This window comes from Salvelinus sp. IW2-2015, linkage group LG5 (genome assembly GCF_002910315.2).
Source record: "Salvelinus sp. IW2-2015 linkage group LG5, ASM291031v2, whole genome shotgun sequence".
Classification (NCBI taxonomy): Eukaryota; Metazoa; Chordata; class Actinopteri; order Salmoniformes; family Salmonidae; genus Salvelinus; species Salvelinus sp. IW2-2015.
Window position 1 is genome coordinate 11,297,635 of NC_036844.1, and position 25,791 is coordinate 11,323,425.

At 43.5% G+C, this 25,791-nt stretch overlaps 1 protein-coding gene and 1 pseudogene across 1 annotated transcript in view; both read left to right on the top strand.

Annotated features, from left to right (window-relative positions):
• Nucleotides 1–1,073: 1,073 nt before the first annotated feature.
• Nucleotides 1,074–10,870, top strand: LOC111963904 (dimethylglycine dehydrogenase, mitochondrial-like; annotated as a pseudogene).
• Nucleotides 10,871–13,855: 2,985 nt separating this feature from the next.
• arsb (arylsulfatase B) overlaps nucleotides 13,856–25,791 on the top strand; it is a 20,113-nt gene continuing 8,177 nt past the window's right edge. Inside the window, exons 1-6 of the mRNA XM_023987472.2 lie at nucleotides 13,856–14,348; nucleotides 18,186–18,372; nucleotides 18,798–18,988; nucleotides 19,123–19,330; nucleotides 22,179–22,422; nucleotides 24,817–24,887. Coding sequence (XP_023843240.1) covers nucleotides 14,085–14,348; nucleotides 18,186–18,372; nucleotides 18,798–18,988; nucleotides 19,123–19,330; nucleotides 22,179–22,422; nucleotides 24,817–24,887 — 1,165 coding nt within the window. The 5' untranslated portion in view covers nucleotides 13,856–14,084. The remainder of the gene's footprint in view (nucleotides 14,349–18,185; nucleotides 18,373–18,797; nucleotides 18,989–19,122; nucleotides 19,331–22,178; nucleotides 22,423–24,816; nucleotides 24,888–25,791) is intronic.

Sequence of the window (25,791 nt, forward strand, 5' to 3'; positions counted from 1 at the left end):
AGAGGAGAAGATGGTGCTGCAGGACTCCTGGGTTACAAATGGAGTACCCCAGGTCTGTCTGTCTGTTGATCTTGCTCTCGATTTCTCTCTGTCCCACAGACTCTCCCTCTCTGTATGCCTAACCTCAGCTGTACTCCTCTCTCTGTGTGTGTGGTGTGTGTGTGTGTGTGTGTGTGTGTGTGTGTGTGTGTGTGTGTGTGTGTGTGTGGTTGTGTGTGTGTGTGTGTGTGTGTGTGTGTGTGGGTACATGTTTGGTAAGGAGCTGTTTGAGTCAGACCAGGACCGTATCATGGACCATGTTGAGATGGCCATGGAGATGGTAGCTGTGCTGAAGAATGCTGACATCATCAACATTGTGTCTGGACCAATGACCTCCACCCCTGACCTCCTGCCATGCGTCGACAGCACCAGGGCGCACGCAACCACTGGCCGCCATCGGCTTCGGGTAAACATAGGAGTGGGATTGTGTGCCAGTGTTTATTTGGGGGGGAGCTCTGAGCAATGGGTTGGGGTCAGGGGTAGATGCTGAAGTAAATCGATGTGACTGGATGGTGTAGTGTGAAAGTTCTTCATGCTGAAGGTCTTACTATCTTCCTGCTGTAAAAACTAGGTAAGCCTTGTTATGTTTGACTGACTGGGATGGGGAGGTTGAAGGCATTACTGCATGGTCGGACTGTGTGTGATGTCCCAGGTATGGGGTGATCCACGCCGGTGGCATCGGGAAGTTCCTCAGTGATTGATCGGTGACAGGGGATGACCCCAACCGCTACGGCAAATGGACCACGGTACCCTATATGTGTGCCAAGGCCAGAGAGTCCTATGGATTCAACAACGTAGGTGAGTACTCACTACCCTGACTGGCCTATAGTAGAGAAGGATTTTGTACAATGGGTGAGTGGGTTTTCAATGAATGGGATATCTTACTGGTTGAAGTAAAGGCATTACTCAAGAATGTTGAAAATGAATGTTTTCATTTCTATCTCCCTCCCTCCCTCAGCGGGCTACTCTAAAAAGAGGAGCGTTTTGCGGGCCGTCCGACTCACAGATCAGTGTGTGTATGAGCTACTAAAGGGGAAGCTTCCATGGGCTTCCATGCTGGCTGGGAAAGACCACACTGGTTCTATACGCCTGGATACATTGCAGGATACAAGTAAGATACCCGGTCAATCAGTCAATCAATACAAGTATGACACTACCACTGAGTTTAAGCATCGTTTCCCAATTATTAGTGCAGGTGCGGACTCCTTTCACTCCACCCCAAAATCATAAACCTCGCCTGAGGTAGAGTATCTCATGATAAGCTGTAGACCACACTATTTACCAAGAGAGTTTTCATCTATATTTTCATAGCTGTCTATTTACCACCACAAACCGATGCTGGCACTCAATTAACTATATAAGGCCATAAGCAAACAGGAAAACGCTCATCCAGAGGCAGCGCTTCTAGTGGACTAATTAATTTACCTAATTTCAACCATCATGTTACACACTACTACTGCTGACCATCCTGTACACTATACTACTGCTGGACATCATGTTACACTACTACTGCTACTACTACTGCTGACCATCATGTTACACTACTACTACTGCTGCTGGACCATCATGTTACCACTACTACTACTACTACTGGACCATCATGTTACACTACTACTGCTACTACTGGACCATCATGTTACACTACTACTACTGCTGCTGGACCATCATGTTACACTACTACTGGACCATCATGTTACACTACTACTGCTTCTACTGAACCATCGTGTTACACTACTACTACTACTACTGGACCATCATGTTACACTACTACTACTGCTACTACTGGACCATCATTTACACTACTACTACTTATGGACCATCATGTTACACTACTACTACTAACCATCATGTTACACTACTACTACTATACTGGACCATCATGTTACACTACTACTGCTACTACTGGACCATCATGTTACACTACTACTACTACTACACTGGACCATCATGTACACTACTACTACTACTACTGGACCATCATGTTACACTACTACTGCTTACTGACCATCATGTTACACTACTACTACTACTACTACTGACCATCATGTTACACTACTACTACTAACTACTGGACCATCATGTTACACTACTACTACTACTACGGACCATCATGTTACAACTACTTACTGACCATCATGTTACACTACCCTACTACTACTGGACCATCATGTTACACTACTACTCTACTACTGGACCATCATTTACACTACTACTACTACACTGGACCATCATGTTACACTACTACTGCTACTACTGGACCATCATGTTACACTACTACTGACCATCATGTTACACTACTACTGCTACTACTGGACCATCATGTTACACTACTACTACTACTGGACCATCATGTTACACTACTACTGCTTCTACTGGACCATCATGTTACACTACTACTGCTACTACTGACCATCATGTTACACTACTACTACTGCTGCTGGACCATCATGTTACACTACTACTGACCATCATGTTACACTACTACTGCTTCTACTGAACCATCATGTTACACTACTACTGCTTCTACTGGACCATCATATTACACTACTACTACTACTACTGGACCATCATGTTACACTACTACTACTGCTACTACTGGACCATCATGTTACACTACTACTACTACTGGACCATCATGTTACACTACTACTACTGAACCATCATGTACACTACTACTACTACTACTGGACCATCATGTTACACTACTACTGCTACTACTGGACCATCATGTTACACTACTACTACTACTACTACTGGACCATCATGTTACACTACTACTACTACTACTACACATCATGTTACACTACTACTGCTACTACTGGACCATCATGTTACACTACTACTGGACCATCATGTTACACTACTACTGCTGCTGGACCATCATGGTACACTACTACTACTACTACTACTACTACTGAACCATCATGTTACACTACTACTACTACTACTGGACCATCATGTTACACAACTACTGCTGCTGGACCATCATGTTACACTACTACTGGACCATCATGTTACACTACCACTACTACTACTGGACCATCATGTTACACTACTACTGCTACCACTGACCATCATGTTACACTACTACTACTACTGGACCATCATGTTACACTACTACTACTGCTACTACTGGACCATCATGTTACACTACTACTACTACTACTGGACCATCATGTTACACTACTACTACTACTACTGGACCATCAAGTTATCTGACCACATGTTACACTACTGCTAATACTTGACCATCATGTTACACTACTACTACTGGACCATCATGTTACACTACTACTGCTACTACTGGACCATCATGTTACACTACTACTACTGCTGCTGGACCATCATGTTTCACTACTACTGGACCATCATGTTACACTGCTACTACTACTGACCATCATGTTACACTACTACTGCTTCTACTGGACCATCATGTTATACTACTACTGCTACTACTGGACCATCATGTTACACTACTACTACTACTACTGGACCATCATGTTACACTACTACTACTACTGCTACTACTGGACCATCATGTTACATACTACTACTACTACTACTGACCATCCTGTTACCTACTACTACTACGGACCATGATGTTACACTACTACTACTACTTACTACTGGACCATCCTGTTACACTACTACTACTACTGGACCATGATGTTACACTACTACTACTACTACTACTGGACCATCATGTTACACTACTACTGCTACTACTGGACCATCATGTTACACTACTACTACTGCTACTGGACCATCATGTACACTACTACTGCTACTACTGGACCATCATGTTACACTACTACTACTACTACTGGACCATCATGTTACACTACTACTACTACTACTGGACCATCATGTTACACTACTACTACTGCTACTGGACCATCATGTTACACTACTACTGGACCATCATTACACACTACTACTACTGACATATGTTACACTACTACTACTGCTACTGACCATCATGTTAACTACACTACTAACTACTACTACTACTGGACCATCATGTTACACTACTACTACTACTACTGGACCATCATGTTACACTACTACTGCTACTACTGGACCATCATGTTACACTACTACTGTGGACATCATGTTACACTTACTACTGGACCATCATGTTACACTACTTACTGCCGGACCATCATGTTACACAACTACTGCTGCTGGACCATCATGTTACACTACTACTGCTTCTACTGGACCATCATGTTACACTACTACTGCCTACTACGACCATCATGTTACACTACTACTGGACCATCATGTTATCACTTACTACTACTACTACTGGACCATCATGTATAACACTACTACTACTACACCACATCATGTTACACTACTACTACTACTACTGGACCATCATGTTACACTACACTACTGACCATCATGTTAACTACTACTGCTACTACTGGACCATCATGTTTACACTACTACTACGGCTGCTGACCATCATGTTACACTACTACTACTGGACCATCATGTACACACTACTACTACTACTGGACCATCATGTTACACTACTGCTACTACTGGACCATCATGTTACACTACTGCTAAATACTTGACCATCATGTTACACTACTACTACTGGACCATCATGTTACACTACTACTGCTACTACTGGACCATCATGTTACACTACTACTGGACCATCATGTTACACTACTACTACTGCTGCTGGACCATCATGTTACACTACTACTGGACCATCATGTTACACTACTACTGGACCATCATGTTACACTACTACTGCTACTACTYCTGCTAGACCATCATGCTACACTACTAATACTACTCCTGGACCATCATGCCAGTGGACAGTAGTGAAGGAAGTTGGCCGTGAGGTGTTTTATGGCGTGTACACATATGGAAAGCATAGTGTGGCTTTAGGAATGTTCCATTCCAAAGCTGTCTGTCTGGCACATCACTATCTCCTTTGTGCCTGGAACTCTCTGCATCCTTGAGTGTGAAGACACTACACGCGCACACATTGTAGCAAAGTTGTATGTGTGTGTGTGTGTGTTTTGTCCCAGTGCAGCTGTGTGTTCCTGTGTGTATGTTAGACTGTTTGAGGACTTGGTGTTCTTTCTTTTTGGGATGGACGGTGGGGAAAGGCTGGACATATTCCAGTTTTTATTCACATGTAATGCCTGGGGAAATAACTGCTCTGTACTTACTGTTCAATACTCTATATAGTCTGATAATATCAGTCCCACGTCATCATCATGTGTTGGTCTGAAACCACTCTTGTTTTAATTAAGAGCTGGAGGTGATTGAGAGATCGAACTCAGTGTTAGGTTCCAATTGACATGTTCAAACTCCGGGTCAGGATCTAGTTTTCCAATCCAACTCACGGTTAGTTTTCAGTTGGCCATCTACCGGTGGCTGACTAAGCTTTTAATTGCCTCTGAGAATTTAGCACCATCTGTGGGATTTCTTTCTGAAATGATGCCCATGGTATATTAAAATACAGTTTTTCCATATGTAAAACTATGAAACCTACCGTATAAGGGCCAGTGACGTAACATTATGTACGTACTTGCAGTGAATAGTCTCCTTTCTAGAGTCATCTTTGTGTGACTGTTTTATTATAACACAACGTTAAGTTTATCAAGAAACGCTAGTCCGTAAGCATCTCCTCTCCCCTGCACCTCCTCTCAAGTCATTACTGTGAATGTGTTTTCACTTATTCAAATATAATTGTTAAATATATGAAGTAACTAAGCGCTGTCTCAGTTAATACTTTCAGTCATTATATTTGAAATAAACCAAGTAAATAACCCCCAAGTGTCTGTCTGTTCTCCCCAGGCCGAGTTTCAGGTGTACCAACTGGTTCGGTCCAGTGGGGAGGGAGTCTAACCTGGTGATGGAGAAGGTTGAGGTCGTGGACCTTACACCCTTCGGCAAGTTCATGGTTAAAGGGAAGGACTCCCAGAAACAACTGGACAGACTGTTCACTAACACTATGCCCAAGGTAAGGAAAACACTATGCCCAAGGTAAGGAAAACACTATGCCCAAGGTAAGGAAAACACTATGCCCAAGGTAAGCGAAAACCACTATGCCCAGGTAAGAAAACACTATGCCCAAGGTAAGGAAAACACTATGCCAAGGTAAGGAAAACACTATGCCCAAGGTAAGGAAAACACTATGCCCAAGGTAAGGAAAACACATGCCCAAGGTAAGGAAAACACTTTGCCCAAGGTAAGGAAAACACTTTGCCCAAGGTAAGGAAAACACTATGCCCAAGGTAAGGAAAACACTATGCCAAGGTAAGGAAAACACTATGCCCAAGGTAAGGAAACACTATGCCCAGGTAAGGAAACACTAGCCAAGGTAAGGAAACACTATGCCAAGGTAAGGAAAACACTATGCCCAAGGTAAGGAAAACACTATGCCCAAGGTAAAGAAAACACTATGCCCAAGGTAAGGAAAACACTATGCCCAAGGTAAGGAAAACATATGCCAAGGTAAGGAAACACTATGCCCAAGGTAAGGAAAAACACTATGCCAAGTAAGGAAAACATATGCCCAAGGTAAGGGAAAACACTATGCCCAAGGTAAGGAAAAACACTATTTGCCTGTAACGGGCTTCCTCCATCTCTTCATCCGAAGAGGAGTAGCAAGGATTCGACCAAAATGCAGCGGGTTTTGAATACATAATGATTTTTAAATCAATCGACGAGACACGAAAACAAACACTGGGAAGGATTACAAAATAACAAAAAACGAATGTAGACTGACCTACCACCATGGTGTACTTACATAAAACACGAAGCACGTAGGAACAGGTACAGACTATAACAAACGAACGAAACAAACAAACGCTACCAGTCCCGTGTGGTACGCAGACACAGGACACGGAAGACAATCACCCACAAACAAACAGTGAGAACAACCTACCTTAATATGACTCTCAATTAGAGGAAAACGCAAAACACCTGCCTCTAATTAAGAGCCATACCAGGCAACCCAAAACCAAACATAGAAACAGCAAACATAGACTGCCCACCCAAAACTCACGCCCTACCATCACACACATACAAAACAACAGAAAACAGGTCAGGAACGTGACAATGCCCAAGGACATATAAGGAAAAACACTATTGCCCAAGGTAAGGAAAACACTATGCCCAAGGTAAGGAAAACACTATGCCCAAGGTAAGGAAAACATTATGCCCAAGGTAAGGAAAACACTATATACAACTCACTGTATTAGTACTCACTGTGCTCTTATATCACATCTTACTGTATCTCACCAACACTATGCCCAAGGTGAGAGAAACGGAATGTGCCACTGCAACACACCAGGCTAAACTCATTCACTCTCATAGACAACTCACTGCGTGACTCCCAGTCCCTATGAATCTCGCTATTGCCAACAGGTGGCAGTGTTGAGTTTGAACATGCTGGCCTGTTTGACGTTGTTGGGCTTAGGAAGTATATTTATGTTCCTCTCTCTCCCCTGTCAGGTGGGCCTAATTAACATCAGCCATATGTCGACCCCCACTCGGAGAGTCTACACTGAGGTCACCATTACCCAGCTCGCACCTGGAGAGTTCCTCCTCATCACAGGACCGGATCAGAACTGCACGACCTCAGGTAACACACACACACACACACACACACACACACAGACAGATTTGAAAACCTCATACTCTAAGCAGCTCAGGCCAGGTGTAGAGTCAAACCATCCCATATAACATTATTCAATATTCCATTATATAACATTATTCTAACCCACATAGAAAACACTGGTAGTATAACTCTGTACTCCAATTCCTCACAGCAGCTGTTACTGTAACACCCCCTCTCTCTGCTCCAATAGGGAACAGCACATTAAAAACAAATTAATGTCCTATTCATTCAGCTCTCTCACACACCCCGAGACAGCTTAGTATTGTATATCGCCCCCTAGTGGTAGCAGGAGAACACTGACAGTCAGGCAATCTGCACTGCAGCCTTACGGCAGGGCAGGCAGAGCTGGCCAATCTTCTCCACCAAGGGCCATGTGGGTCCAGGGTTTTGCTCCAGCCCTGCAGTAGAACACCGGATTCAACTGATCAAGTCCTTAATGAAGACTTTGATTGGTGGATTAATTGAATCGACATTGTGCAGGCGTTTCTATTCCTTGAAGTTGTAAGTATAACCATATGACCCTATGGATCCCTCTCTAACCCCAGGTGGATAGGAGACAGAAGGAGGGATAACGTAGACATCTCTAACGTGACATAGGACATTGGGGTGTTGGCTGTGGCTGGACCAAAGACGAGAGACGTTCTACAGAAAGTCACTCAGGAGGACGTGAGCGGCTCCCGAGTGGCGCAGTTGTCTAAGGCACTGCAACTCAGTGCAAGAGGCGTCACTACAGTCCCTGGTTCAAATCTAGGCTGTATCACTTCCAGCCGTGATTGGGAGTCCCATAGGGCAGCGCACAATTGGCCCAGAGTCGTCCTGTTTTGGCCGGGGTAGGCCGTCATTGTAAATAAGGATTTGTTCTGAACTGACTTGCTTAGTTAAATAAAAGGTCAAATTAAATGTTGCTATTTTATTTTTGATGAGCGATGCAGGCCTCAAGTTACTCCACTGCAAACCTCTTCAACTGGCTGGCATCAACCTCAGAGCTATCAGGTTCTCCTACACAGGTGTGTGTGTGTGTGTAAGCTTACAACTGTTTAAGAGTACATGTGAAGCATGTACAGTGTAACTGACTGCGTGTGTTTCAGGTGAGTTGGGCTGGGAGCTGTATCTACCTCAGAAGGACATGGCAGCGGTGTACCAGGCTATCATGGAAGCAGGACAGGATGAGGGCATCGACAACTTTGGTACCTACGCCATGTCATCAGTATGACTGGAGAAGGGTCCAAAGGCTGGGGCGCAGAGATACACACACACACACACGCACTCTCATACGGTATAGATTGACTTTTTTTTTTAATCAGATGAACTTTGACACCAACCCTCTGGAAGCTGGTCTGGACTACTTCATCAATCTCAACAAGGTAGACATTGTTACTAGCTACTGCTCTCTCACCAGTCAGCCACTGTCTGTGTGTTCAAGTAGAGGTGTTCATATTCAAACCAGGTGGGTTATGTTTAGATGTTAAGAAATTGTGGCCATGTAGCCAGTATCCCAAGTCTCCTACACACCTGTATTCTTTAATAAATGCTATGTTTAAATACAGTACACACACACACACAAACATCTCTCTCCCTTTCCGCAGCCTGCAGACTTCATCGGTAAGACAGCACTGCAGGAGATCAAAGCTAAAGGTCTGAAGAGGAAGCTGTCGACGGGACCATCTCAACGGCAAGGTGAGCTGTGTGTGTGCGCGCGGTGATAAAGAGGCAACACAAGAGGCATACACTTACACCAACAGTGTTACCAACAATGTAGATGATGTAATGCATTATAGATGTGCCACAATGTGGGTTTTTTATGCGTAATATGTATTGTCAATAATTGTATCATTGTGGAGTGACACTTTAATAATTGTTTCTAAACTCTACACCACCCAGCATTTTCCTACAGTACCTGCAACCATCCTATAGAAAAGCATATAGCTTATTGCTCTCTTCTCTTTCCTAGGTGGTTGGCAACACTACATCAGGGGCCTACAGCTACACCACCCAGAGGAGCCTGGCATTTGCCTATCTGCCAGTGTAGCTGTGTTCTGTGGGGCAGAGGGTGGAGATGTTGGGGAGGAAATACCCTGCCATGGTAGTCTAGGAGCCACTGGTCCTCACTTAACCCACCAGGAACCGGCTGCAGCAGAAGGCTAAGAGCAAGGCCTACACACCGGGGACGGACAGAGAACCCAGCTTAGAACCAGAGTACCAGACCTGGATCCAAATAGGATCCTGGATCCTGTTTTCTTTCAAGTATTTACAGAAGGGTGTGCTTTATTTAGCTACCTTCTGGTGCTAATTGCGACCCAGGTCCGTTTAGAATCTCCAAACAGAAGAACTGACACCAACCACTCACACTGTGATGTGAACTATGCTGGTTGACAGTGTTACTGTTATGATTATGGTGACTTATGATGAAAACGACTAACATGTGATGAACAATACTCAAATGACACCCTATACCCTGTGTGGCCCAAAGTAGTGCACACTATACAGGGAATATGGAATCATTTGAGATGGAGACTTTGACAGTGATGTAAAAATAAAATAAAAAATGACTTCCTCTTTCCTATTTGGTCACCTGGTTAGGAAGAAGCAGGAACAACTAAAGTAACCCAGAATGTGCATAAGAGCTCAACTCTAGGTTCCAATGTCCATACTAGCATGGACAGATTGTTTGGTTGGAGTCTTAAAACCATCAACCCATAACTGCTTAGCAACAGAGACAATCATTACCGATAGGTGGCATTTTAATCTCTCAGTATTGCGGTGTTATGTGTTTTTATATGAAGGAATTAAATGGCTTTTTAATTACAGGTGTTAATGGTTATGGGGTTGAAAAGCAGAGACTTAGTAGAAGTGTTATTGCAGCTGTCCTATCACAACAAGAACCGGCCAAATAAATGCTGTCTACTGTAGTCGTTTTGTACATTATATAGAAGAGACAGTGAACTTTGATAATGCTTTGCACAAACCTCCGTCTTAAAAGCAAGGCGGGCATATGGCAGACGTAATAACCTTAGCACAAGGTAGGACAACCTAACTACTAACGGACAGTGATAACCAAAGGGAACAGTATTTTAAGAACACTATGTAAAATAAATTGTGATTAATGTGTTTACATTATTTTGTCAAATTGTCTGTACATTTTAACTTTGGTTAATTAAAGCCAATGGTAAGCTTGGTCCTGTGCTGTCATGTGTTTTATAATGATTCTGCATATTTCAAACACTATAATTCATCCCTCTCGCTGTATGGAGCAACATCAAGCACATTGGTTACATTAACTTGGCTGAGTATTACAAGTGTCTCTCCACTATAACATAACTTAGAGTTACTTGTGTAACCCTGGTTCTATGATAATATGAGTGAGACGTCTCACATTGGGATTCGCTTGGCAGATCACTGGGCTTGAAGAACCAATCCCACAGCGACTGGCCCACTGGTCATTCTCAAGCATGGCTCTCTTGCGGGCAGGTAAACGAGGTGTAACATACACATAGCACTCTGGAGCAGGTTTTCATCAAGGATCTCTCTGTACTTTTCTCTGTTCATCTTTCCCTCCACCCTGACCAGTCTCCCAGTCCCTGCCAATGAAAAACATCCCCACTGTATGATGCTGCCACCACCATGCTTTATTGTAGGGATGGTGCCATGTTTCCTCCAGACGGGATGCTTGGCATTCAGGAGAGTGCTTTAGGTACCTTTTGGCAAACTCCAAGGTGGCTGTCGTGCCATTTACTAAGGAGTGGCTTCCGTCTGGCCACTCTACCATAAATGCCTGATTGGTGGAGTGCTGCAGAGATGGTTGTCCTTCTGGAAGGTTCTCCTATCTCCACAGAGGAACTCTGGAGCTCTGTCAGAGTGACCATCGGGTTTTTGGTCACATCCCTGACCAAGGCCCTTCTCCCCCGATTGCTCAGTTTGGCCGGCCACCAGCTCTAGGAAGAGTCTTGTTGGTTCCCAACTTCTTCAACTTAAGAATGATGGAAGCCATTGTGTTCTTGGGGACCATCAATGCTGCAGAATTTATTTAGTACCGTTCCCCAGATCTGTTCCTTGACACAATCTTGTCTCGGAGCTCTCAGACAATTCCTTCGACCTCATGGCTTGGTTTTTGCTCTGACATGCACTGTCSACTGTGGGACCTTATATTGACAGGTGTGTGCCTTTCCAAATCATGTCCAATCAATTGAATCTACCACAGGTGGACTCCAATCAAGTTGTAGAAACATTTCAATGATGATCAATGGAAACGAGTTGCATCTGAGCTCAATTTCGAGTCTCATAGCAAAGGGTATGAATAGTTACGTAAATAAGCTATTTATTTGATTTTTAATTAAAATTCTAAAAACCTGTTTTCACTTTYTCATTATGGGGTATTGTGTGTAGATTGATGAGGAAAAACATTATTTTAATCCAGTTTAGAATAAGGCTGTAATGTAACAAAATATGGAAAAACGGAAGGGGTCTGAGTACTTTCCGAATGCACTGTATTAGTGTTTCATTTTTCATTCATGTTTTACAAATTAGAATTTTTCTTCCACTTTGACAGAGTATTTCGTGGAGATCATTGACAGAAAATTACAATTTAATCAATTTCACTTTGTTACACAACAAAATGTGGAAAAAGGCAAGGGGTGTGAATACTTTCTATATACATAGCTACCTAATTACCTCATACCATCAACACAGCGACTCGGTACTGATACTCCCTCTATATAGCCATGATACTTTTACTCGTTATTCACCGTGTATTTATTCCTTGTGTCACCATTTCAAAATTATTATTATTAAAACATTTTTACCTTAAGGACCCATAAGCAAGCATTTCACTGTTGGCCTACATCTGTAGTTTACTAACCATGTGACAAATAAAATAGCATTTTATTTTGATTTTATTTTAATTTGAGAAATTTGGGGATTAAGTAGGTTAAAATCTTTCGACAATTCACAGAGGGTGCACAGTGGGACAATGTGCTGAATTTTGGCACTTTAGCAAGTCCTTATTTACTTGCAAGCTATAACCTCCAGAAACAAAGTGAATGTTAAAAAAATATATATTGAAGTGTAAAGAGCTTTTTGAAAAGACTTTCAGTCTGTTGTGGTGGGATGGAGTTTTGGCCTGCTTGGTGACATCACCAGGCGGTATTTTTTTTTAAACAGAGTTCCAAACCTCTCTGCCAGTTTTCTGCCAGCCAGTTTTCAGTTTACCCCTCCCCACTCAGACCACTCCCAGAAAGTCCTACACTCTAAAAATGTGGGGTTCAACAAGGGTTCTACTAAGATCCTCAAAGTTCTTCGAAGAAGAACTGAACATGAACATGGCCCCCAAAAGGTTATTCCAAGAACCCCATAGGAGGTGTGGTTCATCAAGGAACCTCCTTAGTTGGTGGGGGTTCTTGCAGGAACCTAACTGCCCAACTGAAACATTTGAATTTGGCAGCAGGTGCGGTACTTAAATTGAGGAGATTATTAAATTTTTCAGTTAAGGTAAGGTTTGTTCCTTGTATGATCGAAATTGATGTTTTATGATGATACCATCTATCTTTTCATATTTGTGCAAATCTTTCTAAAACAGAAAATGYACACAATTCAATGGATATCAATCAACAAAGAGTTAAGAATATGTAGGCTATAAGAATATGTTGAAGACTGGCTGTATTGGGTGCAGATGACTGAACTGCTCACTTTTGTGTCTGTAGGTATGTAGACAAGGAGGCATTCAAAATTAGGTCAATTGGTATGTTATGCAGATCACATTTACCATCCTCCTTCCTTACCTCGTCAATGAATATCCCATAGGCCTCTACATTATGGACGCAAGAGGATATACCCATTGAACTTGGGGCTCTGCTGGGAGTTTACCTCCTGTTTGGATTTTTTTAAATCTGCTTTGCACTAAAACCATAATAAACACTGAGAACTAAAATATTGTTCTTTTTGTTATTGTAATGCATATTATTATTATTAATAATAAAATAGGGTTATTCAAATAACTTATAGGGGTTCCCCCACAGTTTCAATTTGATACTCCAGGGACCTTTTCTTTTTAGTGTGCTAGCTAGACAATACATTGAGGCGTGTGACTCATATGCCCATATAAAGACACTTACTCATGTGACCGGCAGTCATCTGATTGGTTACTGTCTAGGAAGTTAAACAAATTCAACCTGGAAGACAGCGAAACAATATTGCGCGTGCATTTCCTCATCAACACATATTGTGATTTGTTGCTTTTTCATTAAATAAACTAACTACATTACCTTTCTGAATCATGCTTTCGACTGCCGTTCAGGCATTGCAGATACTGTAGATATGTACTGCACTAGTACTTCCTTGTTTACACGAATATTATAATTTCTTTCGAAGTTCTTCGATTTGAGGAAAGGGGACAATGTTTCCTGTAACATTGAGTTGTATGATTGCCACTGCAATTATCTTGCTGTCATGCCCTCTGTTTTTAGAGGGTAAACAGCCGCCGCACATAGTATTCATCCTAGCTGACGACTTCGGCTGGAACGATGTTGGATACCACGGTTCAGAGATCAAGACGCCGAATCTGGACAAACTGTCGGCTAAAGGTGTCCGGCTGGAGAATTACTACGTTCAACCTTTATGTACACCTTCCAGGAACCAATTTATGACCGGAAGATATCAGGTGAGACATCCCTGTGTGTAGGCAGTGGTGTAAAGTACTTAACTAAACACTTTTACTCCACAACATTCCTTAAAATGTATCAAAGTAATTTTTACTCCATACGTTTTCCCTGACATCCAAAAGTAGTCCTACACGTTACATTTTGAATGCTTTGCAGAACAGGAAAATGGTTCAATTCACGCACTTATCCAGAGAACATCCCTGGTCATCCCTACTGCCTCTGATGGACCCAGTAAACACAAACGCTTCGTTTGTAAATTATGTCTGAGTGTTGGAGTGTGCCCCTGACTGTCCGTAAATAAAAATGCACTTACGTGAGACATTTTATATTAAGGTATCTTTTATTTTACTCGGGTATAACAATTGGGTACTTTTTCCAACACTGTTTGTAGGCTATACTATGTTGGAAAGGCTGAGCTATTCACATAAAATACAATTGTATTCGTCACACGCTTCGTAAACAACAGGGCCCGGATTCTCAAAAACATCTTAATACTACGTTTATTGTTAGAACCTTGGTACGCTCTAAAAAGGTTCCTGGAGTATCCTTTAGGGGCTATTCAAATTGAACTGTGGGGGAAGCCCTATAAGTTATTTGCAGAACCCTTTTAATGGATCATCGAATAACCTTTTGAGGTACATTTTTAAACTACCCTCCCCTCCCCTGATTATTGTTATTAATAATAATACACACAACAACAATAACACAATATTTTAGTTCTCATTGTTTATTATGATTTTAGTGGCAAAGCAGAATAAAAAAATCCAAATATGAGGTAAACTCCCAGCAGAACCCCAAGTCCAATGGGTATATCCTCTGGCGTGTTGATGTTAATGTGTTGATGTTAATGTGTTGATGTTCTCCGTATCCATAGCCAGAATGATTTTGCAGTGCATGGTGATCGAACAGGTTTCCTGTTACATTCATCAGAGTTGTAGGGAGGGTGAAGTCTGTGAATCCAAAAAATAGTAATTATACAGATGATTAACAAAACACGCACACAACAGTATTCATACCTTGGTTTTTATGGTAAATGTGAATTTAAAAAAAAAAATTGATAATGGTTTTCATACACATACCATGTCCATAATGTAGAGGCCTATGGGATATTCATTGACGAGGTAAGGGAGGAGGATGGTAAATGTGATCTGCATAACATACCAATTGACATACCTTTGTATGCCTACTTGTCTGGATACCTGCAGACACAAAAGTGAGCAGTTCAGTCATCTGCACCCAATACAGCCAGTCTTCAACATATTCTTATAGCCTACATATTCTTAACTCTTTGTTGATTGATTATCGATTGATTGGTGTCCATTTTCTGTTTTAGAAAGATTTGCACAAATATGAAAATATAGATGGTATCATCACAAAACAATATCAATTTAGATCATATAAGGAACAACCTTACCTTAAATTGAGGAGATCTTTACATTTTTCAGTTAAGTACCTGCCCCTGCTGTCCTATCAAATTCAAATCCAAATGTTTCAGTTGGGCAGTTAGGTTCCTGCGAGAACCCCCAGCAACAAAAGTTCCTCYATGAACCCCACCTCCTATGGGGTTCTTGGAAGAACCTTGTGGGGGCCCTTTTCAGTGCCAAGAACCCTAAGGTTCTTCGAAGAACTTTGAGGATCTTAGAAGAACACTTGAACTCCTCATTTTTTGAGTGTAGGAGCATTGTTGTTACATCTCTGAGCTGTTTCCCAAAACCATCCTTACGCCTCAATCACACCGACAGCGTCATTGCATTTTGGTACACCAGAATTACATTAATTTCCAATGGAACGCTGCGTTTGCCTTGCAGCATTGCGTTGCAGAGGCAGTTGTAGTGTATTCTGTGTGGTGCATTCATTGGATTTATCTAACGTATCCATCAAACTGTATGCGTATCTCCCTGGCATATTGTATCATTTATGCAGCAGCATACAAGACATTTTTGGACTCACCTTGTGCTGTGCTCACTTGAACCGGAAGGTGGAGCGGCGGTCCTTCGTGGGCAAACTTTGTCATCAAAGTCTGGCATTCTCTGGATTTAGGGTGCTTTCAAGACAACTGGGAACTCTGGAAGAAAAACAAGGTTGAATCATGATGACGTCAGTGATCTTCAGCTCATAGCTCTAGAAAAGGGCCCGAGTTCTGGATTTACAATTCTGAGTTGGATGACCGTTCAAAACATATTTTCCCAGTCGGAGCTCATTTTACCCGAGTTCCCAGTTGTCTTGAACTCACTGAAGTCAGATTTCCCAGTTCTGAGTTTCCAGTTGTTTTGAGCGCAGCACAAATCATGCTTCTTTGACAGCAAGGCCAATGTTGAATGTTTATCATTTTAAACTTGGTAAAGAGACCCTTAAACCCAGACGTGGGACCACACAGCCACTTCACTGAATAGCAGGCGTGTGATTGCTTTTCAGTGCTTGCAGTTAGCCACTGATTCCTTCCAAACCACTCATTGTTGAATTTGCGATTTCCAACTTGTTGTGTAATGTTTCATTCCAATGGCCGATGAGCAACGATACATTTGYTCTATAATTTCTCTTCATATGACAAGGATTAAAAAMAATTTGCCAGTAGATGACTGCTAGCTAAGATTTTGAAAGTATGATGTTAACATGATCAGTCCAATCAAAGCTACTGMAAATATAARGTGATTTGACGTTKTTTTACCTTGAGCCTTCTTGGATGGGCATTTCTAATGTAACTCTATGGCAGCACCCAAGGGGCTTGATTTTCGAGTTCTACCTTTAGACTTGGTGGTGACGTAGTGTCCCCATGAGTGACAGAGCACTGAGCCAATCACGGCACAACTAGAGAACATTACCAACACCTACTCTRCGTATTTTCCGCTGGCTGCCCCACCCACACAGAAAGAACTAGGCTGAAACACCTGCATTTTGCAGCTGCCTTACTCAAGACTGATATGTGACACGTATTAATGCCAAAATAACATGCAAAACAGAGCTAAAAATGWGTGGCTCAAAACAGGTGCCCTGAATGACAGGACYCCACTGGTTAAGGAAGGATCACATGATTTTATCCGGGTCATCAGGAGGGATCAGCCAATGAATTCTACTCGCGTGCAAACATTCCATAACTGCAYGTGGCAGTAAATCGCCAACCTTTATGAACAACCAGTGGTGGAGAAAGCACCCAAATGTTATACTTGAGTAAAATGGCTCAAGTGAAAGTCTACTTCAAATACTATTTGGTGTAAAATGTWCGTAAGTATCAAAAGTAAATGCAATTGCTCAAATACTTAAGTATCAAAAGTAAAAGTATAAATGTTTTCAAATTCCTTATATTAAGCAAACCAGACGGCACCATTTTCTTGTTTTTTTATTTTGCGTATAGKCAGGGGCACACTCGAACATCATTTACAAACGAATCATGTGTGTTTAGTGAGTCCGCCAGATCAGAGGCAGTAGGGATGACCAGGGATGTTCTCRTGATAAGTGAGTGAATTGGACCATTTCCTGTCCTGCTAAGCATTCAAAATGTAACAAGTTCTTTTGGGTTTCYGGGAAAATGTATGGAGTAAAAAGTACATTTAATTTCTTTAGGAATGTAGTGAAGTAAATGTTACCCCAAAAAACGACTTAGGTAAAAATACTTTAAAGTACTACTTAAGTACTTTACGCCACTGCAAACAACACACTACAAGTGGCAGTATGCGCCCTTTGAGTTTGTTTGCCAACTCATAMAAGTAGTAAAATAATKAAATGGACTACTTCAAYATGGAGATGGCCTCAATGGRACTGCCAAGCTCTCGCAGACGRCATAATAGAACAGATACAATAATGTGATGTCTATCTAAGTCTGTGGCTTTGATTGTCAGATCCACACAGGCATGCAGCACCAGATCATCTGGCCATGCCAGCCCTACTGTGTTCCTCTGGATGAGAAGCTGCTGCCACAGCTGATGAGAGAGGCAGGCTATGCCACCCACATGGTGGGAAAGTGGCACCTGGGCATGTACCGCAAAGACTGCCTGCCAACACGCAGAGGGTTCGACTCCTATTTCGGTAGTTCGTCAGCTCACACACACACAAACACAGACACAGACACAGAGACCATGTTGCCTCTCTTAGGTATGCTACTGGGAATAAGAAACACCGGTTGGTCATCAGTGATGAAAATTACTCTTGCACACACGTTCACTTTTGCATACAGTCGTGTGAGTCATCCTCCATTTCACTTCACTTACATCTCATGATCTGTTATGTCTTCATCAGGATGTGGCTAGGGCTTGCTACACGTCTGTGTGTAACATCCGATTCACACCATACACACTTGAAAGCACTGAGAACAGTTCAGGTACATCAAGATCGAACCATGTACTCAATATAGGGTATTTATTGTCTTACAGTATTTCAGATATCGGACTAAACCTGTCTGTTACACTTCTGTCCCTCTCTCCCCCCTGTATCTGTCTCTCCGTCKCCACCAGGCTATCTGACAGGCAGTGAGGACTACTTCAGTCACCAGCGCTGCAGTCATGTTCCTCTCCTGAACGTGACCCGCTGTGCCCTGGACCTGAGAGAGGGGGAGGAGGTTGCTACGGGATACACAGGGACCTACTCCACTCAGCTGTTTACTGACCGGGTTACCAGCATCATCGCTAAACACAACTCCAAAAAGGTAACAGTACACACACACACGCAGGCCCACACACTCTTTCTGTCCTTCTTCCTCTGTGTAGCCTTGAAAAATAAAGCGAGACTAGAATAATGTTCATGGCCGGTGTATGTTCTCCTCCTGTCCTGTCTTTGCAGCCCCTCTTCCTCTACGTGGCTCTTCAAGCGGTCCACGCCCCTCTCCAGGTTCCAGAGCGCTACGTCGCCCCCTACAGTTTCATAAAGGACCCGAACCGCAGGCTGTATGCTGGTATGGTGTCCGCTATGGACGAGGCTGTGGGCAACATCACGCTGGCACTGCAGGAGACCGGCCTCTGGGACAACACTGTACTGGTCTTCTCTACAGGTACATAAAAGCAGTTTGTGTGTGTACGGTTGAGTTCAGACAGAGACATGTTATAGAGCACACTTGAGTCAACAGCAAACAGTGCTTTGTGCATACCTTGAAAAACCCTATGGTGTGAAAGCAGGATTAATCCAGGACCCAGGAGGACAGAGTTAGAACGGTTAGGATTATCTGCCGCATATCCTGTGAATTAATGTTTATAGGTCTGCTGACGTCTCACTTATTCTGGCCCTCTCTCTTTCCCCATGGACTGGAACATGTTGTGTTGCTGGGGTGTGAGTGTTAATCGTTCCTCCTGAATGCCAGTTGTTGTTTTCCCCCAGTGTGTACCGTTTATCTTTTAGGCTGATTTCTTCTGCTTCGTGTGTGTGTGTGTGTGTGTGTGTGTCCACTCTCTGTAGTTTACATGTGGTTGTGGAACATTGGGTTTTTATGAAGTGTCAGATGTGAACAGATCCCCAACTCTGAGCAGTTAAAGACGGAGTAATCACTCTTAATGTTTCCGGGCAGGACACAGAGTTTTCCATCAGCACCACAGAGCCTGTTCACACGGAGGGACAGGAGTGGCTGGGAAGTTTGGCTTTAATGTGACAGTGGATAAAGCCTACGTTTACTCTGTTTTCTGCACTGCGCGTCACAGCCAGTTGAACTAGCCACAATACATAGCGCTTTTTGATTCACCAGAGCGGACTTGGCACCATCATCTGTGGTGTGTAATATTTCTAGAGTTCCAGCAGGTATTATTTTCATCGCTTCAGGTGACTCGCACCTTAAACTCATACCATGCTGATAGTCTGAACAATTTCAGTAATTTCCAGAGTATCCACTAGAGGTCAGCATGTCCTTGTATCTGACCGTGGTTTGTTCTGTCAGCCCCATCTCCTTTCTGTAGAAGAGCCTTATCACGCAGCTGGGAGCCATTAGGGAACGGAAACAGTCCTGAGTTGAGCGGCTCCCAGCAGCCGCAGACCCTCAGACAAGTGTGAGCAGGGGGAAGTCAAGATGTGCTGTGGGGGCCTACTGTTAAAGGCAATGGTGTGTAATCACAAAACCACCAACGTTGACCTAATTTACCATTGTAGAGGCCCCCTTTAACATTATGTAGGAGGAGCACTTGTCAATACATACCACTGTTCCCAGCARTGGGTTCTGGTTAATAGGAAGATGGATCCATATAACAATCAATAGATGCTTGTGTCACCCATTGATTCTATGTTGCCATTTGAGTGTGTGATACAGCAGAGATGCTGGCTGGTTTCCTCTACATCTGGGCCTGTTAGTGGTTTGTGTCTGTGGTGGGCTCAGGTATGTGGCCTGCTTCACTACTTTGCATCTTAACCCTTACCATTAAACTCTGCTTGTTGGGCAAAGATTGTGACTGTCTTCTCTGTTTCCCCCCCAAAAGCTTTRACATATAGAGAATGACGTTTGTGAGGGAGTCAAGGTGATAAAACCAGAACCATGGTTCTGCTCTTTAGTCTAGAATATACTGTGAATGAATCATTACTATTTCATGCCCCATCAAGGCTCGCTGCTTGCTGAGTCACAGTGTGTGAGCTAACTAACGGCCTACACAGTACGTCACACCCCAGCCCTGCTCAAACATAAACACACAGTTTAGAAACGTTTGGAGGAGCACTCAGAGATTCCTTAGCGATGAAACTCTCTGTTAGCTAACTGGCGCACTGGGGTCTTACTGTAAGAGAGAGCTGGGGAGAGAAAGGAMAGGAGCGAGAGTCTGTGAGAGAGACRGGGAGAGGGTGTGAGAGAGAGAGGGTGTGAGAGAGAAAGGATATGAGAGGGTGTGTGAGTAAGAGCTGGGGAGAGAGAAGGAAAGCGGGAGAGAGCTGGCATAGAGAAGGAGCAGAAACAGTTTGATAATGAATTAGTGAAGAGAGGGCCCTCTTTCGAGAACAGCCTGGAAGCTGCAGAGACTACTTCCTGAACTCACATGGCTCTCCTTTCCTCCCCCTCTCCTCTCCCTAGCGCAGGGAGAGCCCAGGGTGAATGGTCTATTTTGTTTATACTGGACTAGCCTCCAGGGAGGATGACTGTCTGTCTGTCTGAGAAGCATAGACAAATGAAAGACACAGGAAGAGGGAGAGAAATGATTTTTATTTTTTAAACAAACTTTTTATGTATTTGTAAAGCTAGAACTTAGTCATCAAACCACCTTTTGTGAATGGATCAGTTCCATTAACCCCAAGAGCCATGGCCATTGGTCGAACAACCCACCGTAACTCGCAGCTTCCAGGAAGTTCCTCAATCTACGAAACGGTGGCCTTGTTTCATCTCCACCTCCCTCCTGTCTCTCTGCCTTGAGAGAGTTCCTCTATGAGCGCTGTGCTTCGGAGGTCTAACCACTGTGTTGTTCATGGGATGAATCCACTTGGCATCACTGTTAAGCCTCAATATACGAATCCCCTCAGAACTCCTAGATCTAGTCATGGTGGTAAGTAGTGCTTATCAAGCATGCTGTACTCTCATGGTGAATTTAATGTATCGTCTTGAATTGATGTGTCATTTGTGCATCAGTTAGTGGAAAGGGGAAGAACAAACAGTGTTTTTATGAGGAGGAGTTGAAAGGTATCTTTGGTTTGGCTCTCCAGTTACTTGACAATGACACCCGTAATCTGTTCCCCTCACGTGTCATCAGTAATAAAATGGCTGCCTTGCTCTAATCAGTGGAGAGGGATTCTTTCTTACRCTCTGTCAGTGATATGCAAACTTTCTATAAAATGCATTTACGTAAACACTATAATACACTTTTCAGTAAAAGGACGTCCCGCTCTTTCTTCCTTTCTCTTTCTCTCTCTGTCTATCTGTCTGTCTCGCTCTCTCTCTCTAGATAACGGGGGTCAGACTCTGGCAGGGGGTTCTAACTGGCCTCTGAGAGGCAGGAAGTGGTCACTGTGGGAGGGTGGGGTTAGGGGCGTTGGATTCGTGACTAGCCCGCTGCTGAAASAACCTGGGACCGTCAGCCGCCAACTCATACACATCTCTGATTGGCTGCCGACACTGGTGGGCCTGGCCGGGGGATCGACCAATGGGACGAAGCCACTGGACGGCTATAATGTGTGGAACGCTATCAGGTAAGCCTGGAGTGGGGGGATGGGTGGGGGTTGCGCACCTTGTCATCATTTCTGAGTTGTTTATGTGAGACACTTCAGGAGTTTCATACGTCTCAGATCAGGTAAAATATTTCCTTGTGTTTGACAGCCTCCCCCTCGCTCTGGATAAGAGCGTCTGCTAAATGACTTAAATGTAAATGTAAATGTCCTCTCCCCTTTCCTCCTCCTCTCTTCCCCCCCTCCCCCGACTGATCTGTCTCTCTCTCTGGTCTTTCAATAAGCTCTTTGTTACCAGGACGATGGGACTTCAAAGAGAAGGAAATTCCATGCACCATTTTCACACAAATTTGGAGTCGCTCCTTTTTCTCTCTCCCCCACCTCCCTCTCTATACTGCCTGTCCCTCTCTCTCCCCCCCCACCTCCCTCCCTCTATAAGTGCCTGTCCCTCTCTTACTCTCTCTCTCCCCCCACCTCCCTCCCTCTATAGTGCCTGTCCCTCTCTTACTCTCTCTCCCCCCCCTCCCTCCCTCTATAGTGCCTGTCCTCTCTTACTCCTCTCTCTCCCCCACCTCCCTCCCCTCTATAGTGCCTGTCCCTCTCTACTCTCTCTCCCCCACCTCCCTCCCTCTATAGTGCCTGTCCCTCTCTTACTCTCTCTCTCCCCCACCCCTCCCTCCCTCTATAGTGCCTGTCCCTCTCTTACTCTCTCTCTCCCCCACCTTCCTCCCTCTATAGTGCCTTGTCCCTCTCTTACTCTCTGCTCTCCCAACCTCCCTCCTCCTATAGTGCACTGTCCCTCCTCTTACTCTCTCTCCCCCCACCTCCCTCCGCTCTATAGTGCCTGTTACTCTCTTACTCTCTCTCCCCCCCCTCCCTCCCTTCTATAGCTGCCTGTCCCTCTCTTACTCTCTCTCTCCCCACCTCCCTCCCTCTATAGTGCCTGTTCCCCTGCTCTACTCCTCTCCCCACCCTCCTCCCTCTATAGTGCCTGTCCCCTCTCTTACTCTCTCTCTCCCCACCTCCCTCCCTCTATAGTGCCCTGTCCCTCGTCTCTCCCCACCTCCCTCCTCTATAGTGCCTGTCCCTCTCTTACTCTCTCTCCTCCCAGCTCCCTCCACTCTATAGTGCCCTGTCCCTCTCTTACTCTCTCTCCCCCCAACCTCCCTACCCTCTATAGTGCCCGTTCCCTCTCTTACTCTGTCACTCCTGGACTTACATCGTACAAGTTTTGACGACCGTCTTGAAATCAACTGTGACTTCTCAATTTTTCTCCCTTGTATTAGCTGATTGCTGGTACATTAAGTGTTTTCAAGTGACTCTTTAGAGATAAAGTCATTGACCACTTAAAGGGGGCGGTGTCCAGGACAAGACTTACATAAGCTAGCCAGAAGCTTTCAAAATCACTAAGGCTATCATTGCCTTCATTCTGCATGAGTGACACATTAAATTCGTAAACTAAAAGCAGACACAATGAAGTGGGTTAAATTGAGGCCTGCAGCAGAAACCCACAGCCTGGGGTTACCCACAAACAACTGCTCTCAGTCCAGCCCTCTCTCCTATTGGCTGTGGATGGCCACCTGACTGTTTCATTACCTTTTGTCTGGTGTGTTTTGACTGTGTACGTGTCGTAGTGTGTCCTTGGCCCTATTGGCTACTGAAACACATTCCTGTTTGTTTGTTTCTCTTTTATGGTCCCAGTCTGCTTTGAATGCCGTGTGATTGTGTTTGTTTGTTTGTGTTTGTTTGTGTGTGTGTGTGTGTGTGTGTGTGTGTGGGGGGGGGGGGTCTGGATCTAAAAAGGGGCTTAGGTGGTGGGCGTAGCAGGGGGTGTGGTCAAGTTTCTCCATGGAACTGTGAGATTGTTGCATATTTCATGCCATTCTACATGTTGTACAATGGAGCTGAGAGAACATTTAGCCGTTTTAAAGCTAATTTCCTGCAATTCTATACATTTTGCAATGGCTAATGCTGTGTTATTTTGCTCAAACGTAGTAACAAAATACATACTGCTTGTTTTTGGAATTTTTAAATCTCCCTGACTGGCTTTTATTTTGGTTCTCAAAGATGATCTTATTGAATTATTTTAGAGTAAGGCTGTAACGTAACAAAATGTGGAACAAGTGAAGGGGWTGGAATACTTTCCCAATCCACTATAAAAAAATGTTTTTGGGGGGGGGGTCATTTAAGTTTACACTGAAAACATTTTACCCTCGCAAAAAGCTCAGCAACATGTGAATTGAGAAAGTTATTCTTGCTGTGTTTTAGCAGACGCCGCGGTCACTCTGTGGTCCAGTGTGGTCAAAGCCTGTGACCGCTTTATGAACGTAGATGTCTGCTTTAGATTCACAGACCCTTCTGGGGTAGTCGAGAGAAGGACTGAAAGTGTGTAGTGACTGTTGTTTCTTTGTCTTCCAGTGAAGGTCACGCGTCACCCAGACTGGAGCTGCTACACAACATTGACCCTCTCTACGTTGACATCGCGCCATGTGAGTCACCCGCTCGATCACCACCACGTACCGTATGTTTTACTTTTACGGTCATTATGGTCACCTTCATCCAGTCCACAGTGGTTCATATTGACTGGACAACGCAACTACAGGCACAGAACACTGAATTCCTCTGAGTACTGTTTCAGTGTCCGTTGCAGTAGTGTAAAGTACTTAAGTAGTACCTTCAAGTATTTTTTACTTAATTAAGTCGTTTTTGGGGGTTTCTGTACTTTACTTTACTATTTATATTTGACAACTTTTGCTTTTACTTCATCACATTCCGAAAGAAAATGGTGTACTTTTTACTCCATACATTTTTCCTGACACCCAAAAGTGCTCGTTACATTTTGAATGCTTAGCAGGACAGGAAATGGTCCAATTCACTCACTTATCAAGAGAACATCCCTGGTCATCCCTACTGCCTCTGATCTGGCAGACTCACTAAACACGTGCTTAGTTTCTAAATTATATCTGAGTGTTGGAGTGTGACCCTGGCTATCCGTAACTTTTAAAAAAACAAGAAAATGGTGCAGTCTGGTTTGCTTAATGTAAGGAATTTGAAATTATTTATACTTTTACTTCTGATACTTAAGTATATTTGAGCAATTACATTTGACTTTTGATACTTAAGGATATGTAAAACCAAATACTTTTCGACTTTTACTCAAGTAGTATTTTACTGGGTGACTTTCACTTTTACMTGAGTCATTTTCTATTAAGGTATCGTTACTTTTACTCAAGTATGACAGTTGGGTATTTACTGGTAATGAAGTCGTCAGCACTACTTTGTTTAGTTTCAAATGATTCATATTGGACCGTTACATTATGATTTCATATTCCACACAAAACACAGCCAAGACACACTCAGAAGTGTGTGTCCCGGTGCGTGAGGAGCACTGTA